At 42.1% G+C, this 17,650-nt stretch overlaps 1 protein-coding gene across 1 annotated transcript in view; it reads right to left on the reverse strand.

Moving 5' to 3' along the window:
• The window catches only part of LOC138948161 (scavenger receptor cysteine-rich domain-containing protein DMBT1-like), a 92,855-nt gene that overhangs the window by 15,815 nt on the left and 59,390 nt on the right, over window positions 1-17,650 (reverse strand). Inside the window, exons 4-7 of the mRNA XM_070319662.1 lie at window positions 9,862-10,015; window positions 8,952-9,124; window positions 5,724-5,877; window positions 80-261 (exon numbers count right to left, since the gene is read on the reverse strand). Of these exons, the coding sequence (XP_070175763.1) occupies window positions 80-261; window positions 5,724-5,877; window positions 8,952-9,124; window positions 9,862-10,015 (663 nt within the window). The remainder of the gene's footprint in view (window positions 1-79; window positions 262-5,723; window positions 5,878-8,951; window positions 9,125-9,861; window positions 10,016-17,650) is intronic.

A 17,650-nucleotide genomic window follows, 5' to 3' on the forward strand; every position in this document is an offset into this window, starting at 1 on the left:
GATCGTGCTAGTAATACATAGAAGTGGCATCTTTGTCAGTGTGCCAACAAAGTTTGCAAGCAAAGTATTTAACACTCACTGATACACGACACGCCAACATCCTTTTTGTGCACACAGTTGTCGTGATGAAAGCCAAATGGATACGGCTTTGGACATTCGAGAATGCTGCGCTCTCTTCCATAACAGTTCACATACGTCAGATAAATAGGACCATGGCCTAATGGTTGAAAGAAAGCTGATTTGTAGGTAGTGGCTTCAGACCTGCAAAAAGGTTCATGAATCATGACAGCTATTCTGATGGACACGTGGGGGAATTCGGGGGCTGTGATTGGATGGTCTCACACATCCCTTTTCCGATCATCAAAGCATAACGCTACGGAACTTGGCCATTTTTGCCGATATCCTAAAGCATGGTTCCAGTTTCTTCCACGTGTATAACGTACACGCATACCTCGCCAGGTTTGTTTCTGTGACTAGTCGACAGACGATACCATTTGCTTTGTGTGTGTTTTTGTTGTTGCTTACTGTACATGACATACATTACGTGTAAAATGCAGTTCTTTAACAGGCAACAAACCTTGCAAATGTCCAGAAGCTGCAATCTGAAGCGACCTATCTCTGATTCTAGCAGACGATCTCTCCAATGTTTAACACAAAATCAGCAAACTCTCATGTCACATTGAACGCCGATTGTATAGTGCAATGTTGAAATGAAGTTACCGGTCTGAAACATTTAGTCGTTTCTTCTGAGACAATCCTTGTTCTCTTATCTATCCTTAGCGGATTATGACTTTATTCAGTTATTCTGCAGAAAAGACAAATGCTGGATAAAACCCGTTCTTTTCTGCAGCATTTCTGCATAATGTCATCTTTCACCGAAGCAGCGTTTTTTTTCTGCAGCAAAACATTTTACTGCAGTAAAATTGAAATCAAGAATGCTGCAGTAAAACGGTGCTGTTGTTTTACTGCAGAAAACCTGTTTACATTTTTTTCTGCAGCATTTTGTACTGGCTCTTGGCGGATTATGACATTATTCAGTTATTCTGGAGAAAAACAGAAATGCTGGAGAAAAACTGTCTTTTCTGCAGCATTTCTGCATAATGTCATCTTTCGCCGAAGCAACGTTTTTTTTACTGCAGTATAACAGTTTTTCTGAAGCATAATGTTTACTTGGTTTTCTGCAGCATTATTGCGATTAAATGTTTTTTCAGAATAGTCTGTGACAGTTTTTCTGGAGTAAAACGAACGACCTTGTAAAGTAGCGTTTGTATTCGTTGCCCCCTGGGATAGTATAATAGTTTGTTCCGCAGTGTACCAATTAGAAGGCGTGTAGCATAAGAGCATTATATTCAACTTCACAATGGCGGCCGAACGCGAACAAATTCTGAAGCAAATCGAACACGCGCGTTTGTCTGGGAAAATGTGACAATGTTGCTGACAGGTGCCATTGTTTAATTTGAAACTTTGAACTTCCGACGGAAAGGAAGTCAGACAGACAAAATACATTCCCGTGCTCCAACATTATAATGAGCCAGTACAAAATGCTGCAGAAGAAGTGTAAACAGGTTTTCTGCAGTAAAACATCAGCACCGTTTTACTGCAGCATTCTTGATTTCAATTTTACTGCAGTAAAATGTTTTACTGCAGAAAAAAACGTTGCTCTCGCGAAAGATGACATTATGCAGAAATGCTGCAGAAACAAACAGTTTTTCTCCAGCATTTCTGTTTTTCTGCAGAATAACTGAATAAAGTCATGATCCGCTTGGGATCCTTATCATCTACAGATTTACCGCAGTCTTCACCACGCGAATTTCCAACAGAAGTCAGACTTTTGAACATATACTGTTCAAAAAAAGAAACGCATAGTTGCTACTTGCCAAATTTGTTTTATTTTTCGAAAAAATTAACAGAAAATCCAATATTTAGATTATTTGTTTGAAATTTGGTATGGACACAGTTGAATGCACACACAGTTCATTTGCATCTTCAAATCAATCAGTCAATCAATACGATTGGGTGCCGAGGCTGTCAAGTCAGTGGGGGGTGTGACTGCCTTGAGCAGCAACAACTGCCCGGCACCTTCTGGGCATGGACTGGATCAGATGCCGGATATCTTGCTGTGGGATGGTGTCCCACTCCTCCGGAAGTGCCTGCAATAGATCGCGGTGATTTGCCGGCGCTTCTTCTCGCCTGCGCACACGTCTGTCCAATTCATCCCAGAGGTGTTCTATCGGGTTCATGTCTGGCGACATGGATGGCCAGGGAAGCACCTGGACATGGTGGTCGGTGAGGAACTGGGTGGTGAGTCGTGCTGTGTGCGGGCGAGCGTTGTCCTGCTGGAATATGGCATCCTGGTCAGCCAGAAGAGGAAGGGCGTGTGGGCGCAGAATTTCCTCCACGTATCGCTGGGCAGTTATGCGCCCTTGGACGTGCACCAGGGTGCTCCTTCCAGCGGTATTGATCGCCCCCCACACCATGACGCCTCCACCACCATGAACGGGTGCCTCATCCACACAGTTGGGCGCGTAACGTTCGTTTACTCTCCGGTAGACCCTCCTCCGACCATCATGTCGCTGGAGCAGGAAGTAGGACTCGTCGCTGAACCACACGTGTCTCCAGTGATTCCGGACGGTCCAGCGAAGGTGCTGGTTGCCCCACTGCACTCGGTTCTGGCGATGGCGGCGGGTGAGGACAGCTCCTCTGTGAGGTCTGCGAGCTCTCAAACCAGCTTCATGCAGGCGGTTCCGCACGGTCTGGTCCGATAATCGGTGTGGCCCGGGGAGAGCCTGGACAGAAGATGAGGCCGACAGGAAACGATTCCGGAGGTGGCGGAGCCGTATGAAGCGGTCGTGAGCAGCAGTTGTCGCCCTTGGTCTTCCCGCTCGTGGCAAGTCAGCAACGGAGCCAGTGGCTTGAAACCTGACCCACAGTCTACTGATGGTGCTCTGGGACACGTGGAAGTGCCTGGCGATTGCACTTTGACTTTGGCCTGCTTGTAAACGACCCAATGCAATTTGGCGGTCTTCTCTGCTCAATCGGGCCATCTTTCGTCGCTGAATTGTCGTCTGATTTCTTTGTGGCGAACAATCCGCTTTTATGGGTTTTGGAAGACATGGTGAGAGCTCAATATTCCCCGAGTTTCACGAGATTACACTGAAGCATGACGAGTGGTCATGCCAAATGAGCAATTTTGTCTCGTCTAAATATCGGGCCCTATTGCTACGCTGAAAACACAATAGCTGTTACTACATGGCTTGCTTTGTCGTACCAGATTTACACGAGTTGCTTTTTAAGATATTCAAATGCGAGCGAAAGCGAAACTGTTCTTGTTTGCCTTTTGCTCCAAACATCCGGGAGTCGACGCGTCCAAACTGAAGAAGCTTCTTATATAACCTCTATCACTTGCAAAGCCTCCTGCACTCTTTGACGTCAGAGCAAAGAGACGTCACTTTAGAACGTATAGCGTGAGGTGTTAGTTTTAACAATTCTACCAGGGGAAACAACAAGCACGAAAGTGGTTCCAGATTGACGTTTGTCTCGGTGACTTTGGCATCATGAGCAGTGGAAAATAAGGTCCCTGCCAGACCAATTTGACACGACCTCATTAAACATGATATACCCAATGGTGAATTGAACGATATTTTTATATCATGGGTGGTCTCTCACACGCATGTAGGATAAATTTAGTTAGATCTACCAAGAGACACCGCAATTCTCAATTTAGTTCGACTAAGAAAAACAATTGCACCGCTTTTGCGCAATAATTTGTAACGTTGACAATATCCGAAACATATTTGGATAGCACCTTATACACAAAAATCGCCAGCTTTATTTACAGCATGAGAAAAGGTCTTAGCTTAATCAGCGTGTACATTTTAAAGAAAATGCATTCTTGACACAAATTGTTTTTGTGACACTAGTACCGTTAAAATTTGATAGAGGTCATTAAAACCTTTTGAACAAACAAGAAGCAGCAAGGAATGTAAGCGCATTTGATTCGACTGATGCACCAAAAACAGTCTTGGAAAAACAGTCTAATCTATGGTTAGAATTTCTGTTCAACTTTCGGACTTAATCTGATTTTCGTGTGACCTCGACCAAATAGAAACCACATGGGGTCGTCAGCAGTTACCATCAATGAATGTAATCTAAAAAGTCAGACTAGGAAACAGAAGCCTATATTAAATTTTTTCTGATTTTGACCCGACAAAAATGCAACTGTGACTTTTAAGATTTACAAATTAATTTAAGTATGGATTTTGTCCTGATGAAAGGTCACCAAGCCTGGGAAAGTGGGGGATGGGTCCCGAATATGAAACACGTTTTGTTTCATGCTAATAACTTGCTTGTTTTCTTGCGAAGAAGTTTCATTTTGTACTTGGTGCTTGTTCTCACTTTAGTGAACTGCCAGGCCCAATTAGAGTGAATGAGCTTTGATAGACAATCAGCTACAATTAATAATAATAATAATAATAATAATAATAATAATACGAATATTTATAACGCGCACATATCTCACCAACAGGCGACTCAAGGCGCACATACACTCATTCACACACACGGAGACTTAAAGTCACCAACACACACACACCATCAACCATTATAATATGTACAGTTATTCAGGATGGGATGGGGTGGGCAGTGTAGAATGCATGGATTATGTGGAAAAAAGGAATGTCTTGAGTGCAGATTTGAATGATTCGAGGGACTGTTGTTGACGGAGGTGGAGAGGTAGTGTGTTACATTGGCTAGGTGCTTGGAAAGAAAATGAGCGTTGACCTGCTGTTTTGAGTTTGGTGTGGGGGATGTTGAGCTTGAGGGAGTCGGCAGATGATATGAGTGCTCGTGAGGGGACATAGAGAGAGAGAGAGAGTCGGAGAGATAGGCAGGGGCGAGACCATGGAGGTATTTGTAGGTGAGAGTGTTGATTTTGTATGTGATACGGGCAGGAACGGGCAACCAGTGGAGCTGATTTAGGAGGGGGGGGGGGGGGTGATATGATCTCCCTTTTTCTTTCGTAAGACAAGACGGGCAGAGCTATTTTGAATGCGTTGGAGACGAGAGATAGAAGAAGAGGGAAGACCCGCCGAGAGAGAGTTAAATTAAATACAGAACAATTCACAATGGTCTATAGTAGGTTCCTGGGCGCCCAATTTGGACCAGTGAAGAGGCCATCACGAATCCCTGTAAAAAGCCAACTATATATCATGATATATACCTCCCTATGTGAGTCAAAATAATTCAAATATGCTTCAGATGGAAGGGGGAGAGTGGACAGGGTGCACGTACACCCCTCTGACAGCTCCTCACAAGAACATATGTTGTTTTGTTTACTTGGGAATTTGGGAAGATGATTCGGTGGCAATTTCTAAGCTGAGATGGCATCATGTTCCTCTATCTACACTTTGGAATTGTAAGTGCCCCCCCCCCCCGCACCACCCCCTTAAAACTAACTGATCCGTCCCTGAGATGCATTGGTTTTGGTTCGATGACACCGTTATAGTTTCTCAGAACATGAGATGGTCCATATCATGAGCCGGTTCATAATTAGGGCCCTTCCCCCACAAAAATGTCAAATCTTCAGTGTGGAATCTGAGTGCCCAGACGACTAGGCCTTCCACACAATTGAACATTGATTGCAGGAAATGAATGTTTAACACTGTAAGTCAACAAAATGAACGACAGAAAATAAATCGACTAGAAATGATGTCTAAGTGGCTTACGGATCATAACCCAGCTGCCGACAGACAACTTGGGCATCTTGATCGTCCCAGTAGGTGTCACAGATGGTGCCCCATGTTCCGTTGACCAACAGTTCCACCCGTCCTTCATAGGGCTGGCTGCCGTCCGCCAAACGTATGTCTTCCAGCACGGGTTCTGTGTTGAGTAAAACGACGAAAGTGATAATCAGCATGGTGTAATTATAACCACAACCGGCTAGGAAATAAAAACGTGGCTAATCAGATGTTAAATAAGTTGACTTACTTGTTGTTAGTTAAATGCAGTACGACAATTATTTTCAAATTTGTATCTGTATATAAAGTTATAATGTGTTCAGTTTGCTGTAATAAATCTTTGATTATATTGTTTTCTGTTCCTGATGACCCTATCTTGGGGTGAGGGCTGGATGTAAAAAAGCATTATATTCTTGCTTATCTATTACCCTCGATATAAATAAAGATTTTGTCTTGCCTGGTCTTGTCTTGGGATTTGTGTGTGTGTGTGTGCGTGTGTGTGTGTGTGTGTGTGCGTGCGTGCGTGCTTGTGTGTGTGAAGTGTGCATATCTCTCTCTCTCTCTCTCTCTCTCTCTCTCTCTCTCTCTCTCTCTCTCTCTCTCTCTCTCTCTTGGAGTGCTTAATGCCAAAACAAATGGGAGTGTTTTTTTTAAACCAGGCATGGGAATTGTCCGCGAAATCGCGGATTTCCGCGAAAATAAAATTATGTTTCAGCGAAAAAAAAAAAAAATTGTCCGCGACAAAAAAAAGCTAAATTAGATTATATGTATATTATTGTCTCTCTATCCATTACATGCTTACACAAAAACTATCAAAATATTGGTCTAAAATGCTAAAATTCGTATTCCTTCCGGGGGGCTTCGCTCCCCTGGTCCCCCCAACGGGGCTCTGCCCCTGTACCCCGCCGGGGCCTAGGCGGCCCCTAGATCTTGGCCTATTTTCAGATTTTTTTCTTTCTATTTTGGAATTCCCATGCCTGTAAAACGGCGGCGCGGTTTTTCCCCGCAGGCTTGAATATCGCTTTCATTTGCCTGTGAGCCTGCGGAATTGTTTCGCCCAAAACGGACAAAAGGAAATAACCTCTTTTTACATTTAGTCAAGTTTTAAATATGAAAACCGCGCTATTCTGGCTTGTCAATTTCACTGCGTTTTGCATGTAGAAAGAGCAATTTCTTTCTCGCGGGGATTGTCGAAGCTGTATTGTCTTGATGAAAAAATGCAGTGCGTTCGGTTTCATTCCGTGAGTTCGACAGCGCGACTAAATGTAGTAACTTCGCCAAACGCGACTTGTTACATTTAGTAAAGTTTTGACTAAATGTTTTAACATACACGGGGAATCGAGACGAGGGATGTGGTGTCGGTGTGTGTGTGTGTGTGTGTGTGTGTGCGCGTTTAGAATGATTCCGAGGAAACTACTGGACCGATTTTAACATCGGACCGGATGCGTGCCGCCATAGTACAGGTGTTCGGCCGCCTGTCGGCCGCCTCGTTGCCTCTTTGCAAAAGTTAGTCGGGCCAACACCCGCGTCGTATGTTTTGACGTCACCGGCCCGACTTTTTGAAGGGTGTTCGGCCGATTATCGGCCGCTAATGTCTTGCTGGCTGGGAAGGCACGTCTCAAATAACGTTTGAGGGCAGATCTTTCTGATGAGGCCGTTTATCGTAAAACCAATTATATGACTGGAAAAGCCGTTTATCCCCTTAACTTATCAAAAAACCAGATTGAGTTTAAGTGACGTAGTGTCGATACAGTGGAACCTACAACACAGATACCACCCAAAATCAAATTCACAAAATCAAGGTTTCGGCGTTAATATTGACAAAAAATCAGAACTGCTTAAACAAAACATGTTTAGCATGTCCTCAGACAGAAAAATCAAATCCGCTTTCAAATCAGTCAGTTTTGTTTACACATCTTGTCTAACGTGGACGCTATGGCATGCTGAGCAGTGTAGGTGTCAATCGTCACTCTCAGCAGGCATAGAAGGCAGTTTTTGAAGCCGTTTTAGCGGGTAATGAGACACAAAATGGTACATGTATTTGAGTAACTCGCTAACGTATTGCCTTTATACTTTTGGGGATTTGAGCTAACACATGTCGTAAAGTATACATACGGAATCTCAAGTCATTTGAGACATTAGATCTGCTGTTATTTGTCATGTCAGAAACAGTTCTTAAATTGACGGTAGGTTTTGCTGACTCATCGAAAAAATGTAATGTGTTAAAATCTTTAAGAACAATAACAGATGCGCCACATACTCAAATGTCATGTACATATTTTATCATACATGGGTGGTATGAGGATTTCAACGCGAAAGTAATTTTTTAAGAAGTTGACTCATTCAGAGCGCTTATAGAGCGCAGTCAATCGCAGAATTTTCCTGCGATCCCAAGCACTCTGAGAAATTTACAACGTCGCGAGAACACCCTGAGGACGCAGCCCTAGTGTGACAGGGGTATAACAAGAAGCTCGGAAAATTAAAAAGTAGGACATGTACAATTCTATTTGAAATTGAAATTTGAGTAATCGATTCAAAAAATGATTGCATCTCATTCTCTACTAGCTGTACCCGTTTTCTATGTTCGTACGCGACTTATATGACCGCACCTAGATACAGTTTAAAGAAGAGAGAGAGAGAGAGAGAGAGAGAGAGAGAGAGAGAGAGAGAGAGAGAGAGAGAGAGAGAGAGAGAGAGAGAGAGAGAGAGAGAGAGAGAGAGAGAGAGAATGGTAGTCAATTAGTAGAAATATGGAACCTGTATCAGTGATCCCTTCTACCCCACTCCCACATTCACCCCGTTTGAAATACACCTTGTGTTTATTCAATAACATGTCCTACGTCTTACGTTTAAGTCGCTGGTTGTTGTTTGTTTGGTCGCTCTGGCTCTCTGTCTTTGTCTCACAGTCTCTCTGTATAGATATTCTTTACATGTTGGGGGTCGCCCATGAAAATGCCCGAAGAATATTAGTGTTCCTTGTTTGTTACAATTATTGTGTCTGAATTATGGCCACAAACGCTCAGTGTGTGTATTGAAATTTATTTTGCAAATCTAATCTTTGGGAAGTGTCCTTCAACAAACTCAAACAATTGTGATTGGAATTGTTTTTACCCTGATCTACTAAGCAGTTTTAGTCCAGCTGGTATTCTTAACGATTGTGCACGTTTATATATCAGTGTGTCAACTAAGCTTGTAATCTTGCACAGAAACACTCACTGATACACGACACACTAGCATCACTTTTGTGCGAACAGCTGTTTTGACGAAATGGATACGACTTTGGACAATCGAGAATGCTGCGCTCTGTTCCCGCACAGTGCACTTTCCTCAGATAAACAGGACCATAGCCTTGTTTAAAAACAGCATACAGGTAGGCAGTGGCTTCATACCTGCACACAATTTCATGACCAAAGAGATCAAAGCGGATTGTTCAAAGCGAGATAAATATAAGTGTTTTCAATCTTTGAGCTAATTAGACAACCAAAAGAATACTGACACCTCTGTCAGATTTATAGTGTCTGTAACATAGGTGTAAAGTATATACCCCATGCAAAAATAGACACATTACTTTCGAACACGACAAACGTCTAAGATTAATCAGCGAGTTAATTTCCTGAAATAAAACAAAAAACCCATTATTGATCCGATTATTTTGATCGCAGTGACCTTAAACTTTGATAAAACACACACACACACACACACACTCACACACACACACACACACACACACACACACACACACACACACACACACACACACACACACACACACACACACACACACACACACACACACACACACACACATTTAAACAAGTGTCTTGGAGGAAAGTATGAGCAATAGGTTGGATTGATCTACTGCAAACGTTTTTGAAAACAGTCCAATTAAGTGTGATGAACTTTCAACTTTCACGTTAAATGGCTAAAATGTGACTTCAACCGAACAAAACCACATGTGATGTTCATTAGATGCTGTAAAGTGACCGTTTTCCGTTTTTGGACCCTAACAAAACCCCAGCTGTGACCTTCAAGTCTAAAGGCGTTCACGGGAATTTCACGAAACCATCAACAACATCAGCAGCAAAAAGAATATTATAAACAACGCTTGGCAGAGTGAATGACTTACGGATCGTAACCCAGCTGGCGACAGACAACTTGGGCATCTCGATCGTCCCATCTGTCGTCACAGATGGTGCCCCATGTTCCGTTGACCAACAGTTCCACCCGTCCTTCATAGGGCTGCCTGCCGTTCACCAAACGTATGTCTTCCAGCACGGGTTCTGTGTTGACGTCAAAGGTGTGAGAGATCTTGAACACGTAGAAACTAACTGAGCAAACAGTGTTTTATTTTCTTTGAAAGATTAAACGGGGCTGGTTAGACCCTCAACTCGAGAACAAAGTCTACTTGCACTATGTTAGTTGGAAAACATTTGAAATCTGCTCTCTCTCTCTCTTCCCCGCCTCTCTCTCTCTCTCTCTCTCTCTCTCTCTCTGAACGACATATTTGATTGGTTAAACAAAACTCAATGATTGTACACCCGACAAAACAAAATGCATGGTGATCACAACACGACAGAATCACCAACTCGCTCCTCTGAATCTTCATCTCAGTAACCAGCCATCGTGTTCTCGGGGTCATAATAGGCGCTGAATTAAAGTGGCAGTCCCACTTCAACCGTGTTACCAAAACATTATCTAAAAATCTATTCCTTCTCTCCAAATTAAAGCATTACGCAGATACCTCAGCACTCAAGTTGTTTTATTTTGGTAATATTTTACCTCATCTGAATTATGCCACACGTTGGGATGGTTGTAGCGACGTTCAAATGAAAAAAAGTAAACTCTCTTCATCGTCGCGCAGCTAAACTTATCATGCCGGGTCCGCAAACATTAACAGACCAAAAGCTCAGCAGCCCTAATTTTGTATCACTCAAAGATCAGTTATTATTTAATAAGGTGATTTTAATGTTTAAGGTGCTAAAAAAAGAAACTGACGTGGCATTCGCACAAACAATCAGACAGTATTTGCCATAAAAATGATAGCCATGATGCTTTTATTAACTCCAATTTGTGCAGAGATTTCCCCAAACATAATAACCTTCCTACCCAAGGTTAACAATGGTGAGGTAAAAAAAAAGCTGAGGGTACTTAACTTGAGTTTGAAAAAACGTCATTGACGTGGCAAGAATGCTCACCTGCATTTCACTCACTAAGCGAAAATCTAAAATTCTATGAGATTAGCTAAATCATGTGATTTTGTTAGATTATAGTAAAGACATATCATACTTTCTGAAATATAAAAGAAATTGCAAATATCAAACGAATTCAATATTCAATAGTAATACTTTTTGGTTGTTAAAATATAGGTATTTTTACATGGCCGATTTTAAACTGATTATTTATCTTCTCAGCCATTGTTTGTTTGTTTGTTTGTTTGCTTAACGCCCAGCCGACCACGAAGGGCCATATCAGGGCGGTGCTGCTTTGACATATAACGTGCGCCACACACAATACACAAGTCGCAGCACAGGCTTCATGTCTCACCCAGTCACATTATTCTGACACGGGACCAACCAGTCCTAGCACTAACCCCATAATGCCAGACGCCAGGCGGAGCAGCCACTAGATTGCCAATTTTATAGTCTTAGGTATGACCCGGCCGGGGTTCGAACCCACGACCTCCCGATCACGGGGCGGACGCCTTACCACTAGGCCAACCGTGCCGGTCAGCCATTGTTGAACCACTATATAATAAATAACTTGTGAAATAATGATTTCAATTGCCCACTTTGTACATGTATTGATACACATAAAAGGAACATACACATCTAGCAAACATATTCAAAGCATTCCGAGCCAAGGTCACTACTCAAGGTCACCGGCCGAGGTCACTCAGTTTTTCATGTACACTTCAGACAACGCCTTCATTTTTTGAAAAAATATTGCATGCAAACGTGACGGGCAAACAAGGGCACACCCTCAGAAAGATAAATGGCTCCTGATTCTGGCTCGAAAACGTCATTCACACGGTTTTGTTTTGAGCTGTCATTATTTTGACGTTCTCCGATGTCTTCCCTCCTGGCAGTTTTATATATAACTACCGATATACACTCACGTCAAACAAATGAGTATGTACATTTGAGCAGATTTTTTTGTTTATTTGCTTAACGCCCAGTCGACCACGAAGGGCCATATCAGGGCGGTGCTGCTTTGACATATAACGTGCGCCACACACAAGACAGAAGTCGCAGCACAGGCTTCATGTCTCACCCAGTCACATTATTCTGACACCGGACCAACCAGTCCTAGCACTCACCCCATAATGCTAGACGCCACGCGGAGCAGCCACTAGATTGCCAATTTTAAAGTCTTAGGTATGACCCGGCCGGGGTTCGAACCCACGACCTCCCGATCACGGGGCGGGCGCCTTACCACTAGGCCAACCGTGCCGGTTATTTGAGCAGATCCTAAATGTGAACCACACTATTGCACTTTATTTTTTGTTGGTGTTAGTCCAGAATAACAGGGCGGAATAACACGTTAATCTTAAATCTGTACATAACTAAACTCAAAAATTGTTAACATCTTTCTCCGCGAACCTTTAAGGAAAAGACTATCTCATTTTATTCATCGCTTATGTAGCCAAAAGATTGCGGTGAACCGAACGATTGCGACAGAGTATACGCACGGTCCAGTGTGCATTCGACAGGTGGTGCCCAATATGTACTGCTAGAACTAAGATACTTCTTGATTTCAGTAAATAGTTTCATTACATGTCAACTAGTTTGTTTTAAATAATTTTTTTAAGATCGCCAAATGGTATTGTGTGAATAACATCATTCGGTCGATTGTACGCACGGCGCCGTGCTTCTAGTAGCTCTCAGTCCATTCCTTCTTTCCGGTGTGGAAACAGACGTGTTTCTGGCGAAAGAATCGGCGTTTTCAACTCGCCATATCTTCATATTCATTCGGACTAGAACAACGAAAGTATGACTTTCTTGTAAAGAATATCCCGAGCCTTGCGACTCTGGTAGTCATTTTGTTACGCGAAGCGGCCTTTGGCAGGTACAACAGTTTTAGTCATCCAAGTAAACGCACGTGGACGATTTTTTCAATGGCGTTTTGAAGTCTGTGAATGTTGTGATTACAAATCATTTTGGGGCACCTACTGTGTGTGTGTGTGTGTGTGTGTGTGTGCGTACGTGCGTTCGTGTGTGTGTGTGTGTGTGTGTGTGTGTGTGTCTGTATCTGTCTGTGTGTGTGTCCGTGTGTTTGTGTGTCTGTGTGTGTGTGCCTGTGTGCGTGTGTTTGTGTGCGTGTGTGTGGTGTGCGATTCAGAGAAATTTACTGAACAGAATGATCTTCATGAAACTTTGCACACACATGTTCGGATTTAAACCTATGGATCAAAAGTCCAGTGCTCTACAACATGACCTACTGGGCTCCAAAATGAATTTGTACATCATTTTTGTCAGTCAAGATGTGGGGGTGGGGGTGGTGCGGGGATATTTGTGGAGTAAGCAATAAGGAAACACCTTATGGTTTTCTTAGGCATTGTAACGGTGTATAGTGAAGTTAGCTGTGTTCAAATTTGAATATGATCTGTCGAGCAAAGTTTGTGTTTTTACGTTTTTACCACTAAATGAGTGATAATTGTATGTGTACGCCCTCGCCAATCCTCGATAATTTTCGGCATGCACATTGATAAGTACCGTATTATAATAAAGTGATACTCTCCACTCTTTTATCTACACAAAGTAATGTTTTACTTATCTTTTCTAAAGATAAAAATGTCAGTTTGGATAACGTTACGAATTACAGTGTTTTCTGTAAGGTCATATTTGTCCACCCGGTACCCCCCAAAACAAAATTCTTATGAGAAAATGAATAAGAAAACAACGTTTTTGTTTGTCTGCAGTTGTGGGCATATAGCTTAGAGAAACATGTGCTCAAAATGTGTAATGGATTTCACGAGCGATTTTTTTTCTTGTGTTGAGGAGGGGGGGGGGGGGGGGGGGGGGCATATGCCCCTTGATCAGTCTCGGGCGCTCTGCGACCTCGATATACACTCTTGAATTCTAAAAACACCCCCCTTACAAACTAACTGATCTACCCTGGTGTATATATATATATACATATATATATATATATATATATATATATATATATATATATATATATGTATATATGTGTGTGTGTGTGTGTGTGTGTGTGTGTGTGTGTGTGTGTGTGTGTGGTGTGAGTATCATAGACATTTACTGGACAGATCTTCATGAAACTTTGCACACAAATGTTCCGACTGTAACCAAAGCTAAATAGGCTTCAAAGAAAGAAGCAATATATGCTAGTAAATGTAATTAGTAAATTAATGATAAATAGTTCTTAGTGTGCGTTAGTATGAGTGTGCTGTTGTTTTATTACAATATAAAAGATAAATGTAATTTTGTGTGGTTTGTTATTTATACATATATTTATAATTTTAAAGTGAAAAGTAATAATTGACAAAATAATCGACTACTGTGTAATACAAAGAAATGTATACCTATTAACCTGGTTCTATTAGTAAGATCAGTTTTAAAGTGTTGGCAGGAAAACCACACTGCAGCGGTACCTAGTGACCTCAAGACCGAATTCCGGAGTAGTCGGCTTTCACGGCTGACGTCACAAAACTTTCCCCATTCACAACACTGGAGTCTGCTACGGCAATGCACCGCTCGGGCGCGCGCGGGGCCAAAGAAGCAAGGCCAGAGAGAGAGAACCATCGCCGCTCAACAGACACCGACTGAAGAGAATAGTGACTAGTCTGAGTTTAACTGTACTCAAAGTAAAGGAAGAATGGAACCTTGAAATGATTGTTAGAAACTGTAGTTAACAAAAGTGTTAGTCAGTATACTTACTTCTAGAGTAACGACTGCACCTGAACCCCACCCCATTTTTGGTAAGGACCCTCGATCAGTGAGTGGTTCTAGACTTAGAATATTGCTGAAGTTGCAGTAATCGTTAGGTAACATCCCAAACAAAAAAGGAAAGGAATTTTAGATCCGCAAGTACTGCATTGCGGTAGTTATGTAAAAGTAAAGGTATAAAAGCCCTACCTTAGTTTGCCGGGTGTCTTTGTGCCCTGCCATTACCGACAATGTACATCATGGTTAAGGTAACTATGCTTTGTATTGTTTCATGACTTTTATCTTTAGTAAACTAATGTGGAACTTTTATCAAGTCTGTGATAACTTGTAAGATTGTGCGGAAGTCTGTCGTCTTCTATCTGTCTATCACCTTTATTATAAACGTGAGCTCATTCCTAGTTGATCGGCTGGGTTGTCGTGAACATGTTATGAAAGTAGTTGTAGACTAAAGTAGAAAGAGGAAGAAAGCGAGTGCTCAGAGAGAAAGAGAGAAGAAAGATGACAACCTAGCTTCGGTCATACATGGTGGATTTCAAAACGATCCTCCTCTCAATAGTGTGATATTACAATTTTTTTTTCTTTCAAAACTACAAATTTTTTTTCCCTCAAAATTTATAAAGTGTGAATTGAGTAAAAATGTCTCAAATACCAGTTACACGGTCACAAACTGTACAAAGCAGAAATAAAATAGAATACGAATGTTACGTTCCAAAGGAGGAACAAAAACCATCTGATTTTAAAAACAGTAAATATGTTACCTTGTGTATGAAATGCATTCAATTATTTCCGGGACGTCAGGCTTTCGCCAATCACTTGAGACCGATTACCACAGACACAAAAACTGTAGGGAAATAAATATGTGGGTTAAATTGATCCAAATCATCCAAGGATAGAGCAGATTTAGTATTGTACATTTGTGGTATAGAGTGGGGAATAAAGACCCGTGTACATTTTGGCAGTGCACGTAAAAGAACCTGAGGCAGGTAAAAGGACTGGTTCCCCTGCCTTAGTGCAAACCGAACGGTGTGACGAACGGCTGGGACGGCAGCCAAAAAAAAAAAAAAAAAAAAAAAAAAAAAAAAAAAAAAAAAGGGGGTTAAAATCCCAGAGGAACATTAAAAAGGAAATGTTCAACCTTGGAGTGTTTCGTCTGTGTGTGATTGTGCATTTCAAGATCTTCACGATGAGTTCCCTGATCCTGCAATTCCGGTAAGAGTGACATTTTTTGTTAACGTTGTTCTCTTTCTCCATATGTTGCACCACAGATCGTTTTATTTTCTTAACACACCTTGCCAACTTAGCTGAAGTGATAAATACATTTGTTTTGAGACGTGTTTTTACAATGTAGTGATAGTCGTGATGAGTTAGTATTGGTTATTGGGTTGCTTTGAAAAACAATGCAAAAATGTACAAATTTCCACTCAAAGGACCTAGAAATGCAGATACATCGCCAACTTTAGAACTCACACATTCGGTGAATCCAGTCGTTACACGAGCACAAACACGTCAATTAGAGTTAAACGAATCCAAACTACCACTCCTACATTCTACTCCGAACAATCCACACGCCACTGCATTTCAAGTAACAACTCATGAACCTCAACGTTCGTCTGAACCTATTCTCGAAGAAAATTCATTTACAATTGAAAATGACTTTTTACCACTCACAATTGACGAAGATCATTCTAGTATCCAACTTGAGGAAGACAGTTTACATTCAGATCAAGAATTTCACACACCACCACAACTGACAGATAATGTCCTAGATCATTCCTTTGTTCAGTTACCACGATTCAACATTTCTCCATCACGAAACGTCACAAATACATTGTTGAACAATACTAACAGAAGCCACACAATGTCAGAACATATTAATGTGCCCAACTCTCTTTGTCCTGAACCTTTCACGGGCTCAGCTCGGGACGATGCACCGATTTGGCTTCGTCGTTTCGAAATTTATAAGGACTTGAAAGGTTGGGGTCCGATGCAGTCCTTACGGACATTTCCCTTGCTTCTAAGAGACGCGGCATCGGTATGGTATGATAGCCTCCGTCCCGAACAAAAACTAACCTTCACGACATTGAAGGTTGCTTTTCAAGAACGGTATTTTCCTCATCCAACAATGCGATGGGTTCACCTTGATAATTTCACGAATCGTCACCAGAAAACAGGGGAATCAGTTGACGATTACTTCCAAGTCATGATGAAGCAAGGCAAAGACTTGCAGAAGTCAGACACAGAAGTGATGGAGACTGTTGTCAGAGGATTGAGACGCCCCATAGCTCAGTATGTTATGGAAAAAGGACCCGCCAATGTGGAGGAAGCATTAAAATATGCGCGTCTGGGGCAGGCATTTAAATCCGATGAAACACTCAGTACGGACAACGTCAATGAATTGACGAAACAAATTAAAGAGCTCAGGACAACTGTGACGTCGGAGTTAGCGTCATTGCGCGTAGCTTCTGTCACAAATCAACAGGCTCACTTAAACCCGCGCGATCGTCCTTCGCAAGGTCCTTACCGACCTCAAAACACATTTCCGAACAACATACGCACACGTCAGTCAAATCAACAGCCGAACACTTCACAACCAAATCGCGTCCACCACGGACCGGAAACCCAACCGTCCTATGGACAGCGAACCAGAAGATGCTATCGATGTGGCTCATCACGGCACATGGCCTCATCCTGCAATTATCACCAAGCACAATGCCACCAATGCGGCAAAATAGGACACTTACGACGTGTCTGCCTACAAAATCAACAGTATTCAGCATAGGACAAGTCACAGTCTGTATCTTCTCTAGCCGGGGAGGGTAAGGGCAGACTGTCACTTCCAAATAAGGCCAATATACCGCAAAACAAAGTTCAAGTGGAAATTCAAAATACCAACGTCACAGCACTAATCGATACTGGAGCAGCCATATCATGTATTAGTCCGGCTGTCTATTTAAGTTCGGGACTACAGCACGATTTTCCGTTACAAAAATCAGATCTAGCACAAGTAAA

The sequence above is a fragment of the Littorina saxatilis genome, linkage group LG15 (genome assembly GCF_037325665.1).
Source record: "Littorina saxatilis isolate snail1 linkage group LG15, US_GU_Lsax_2.0, whole genome shotgun sequence".
NCBI classification, from domain to species: domain Eukaryota; kingdom Metazoa; phylum Mollusca; class Gastropoda; order Littorinimorpha; family Littorinidae; genus Littorina; species Littorina saxatilis.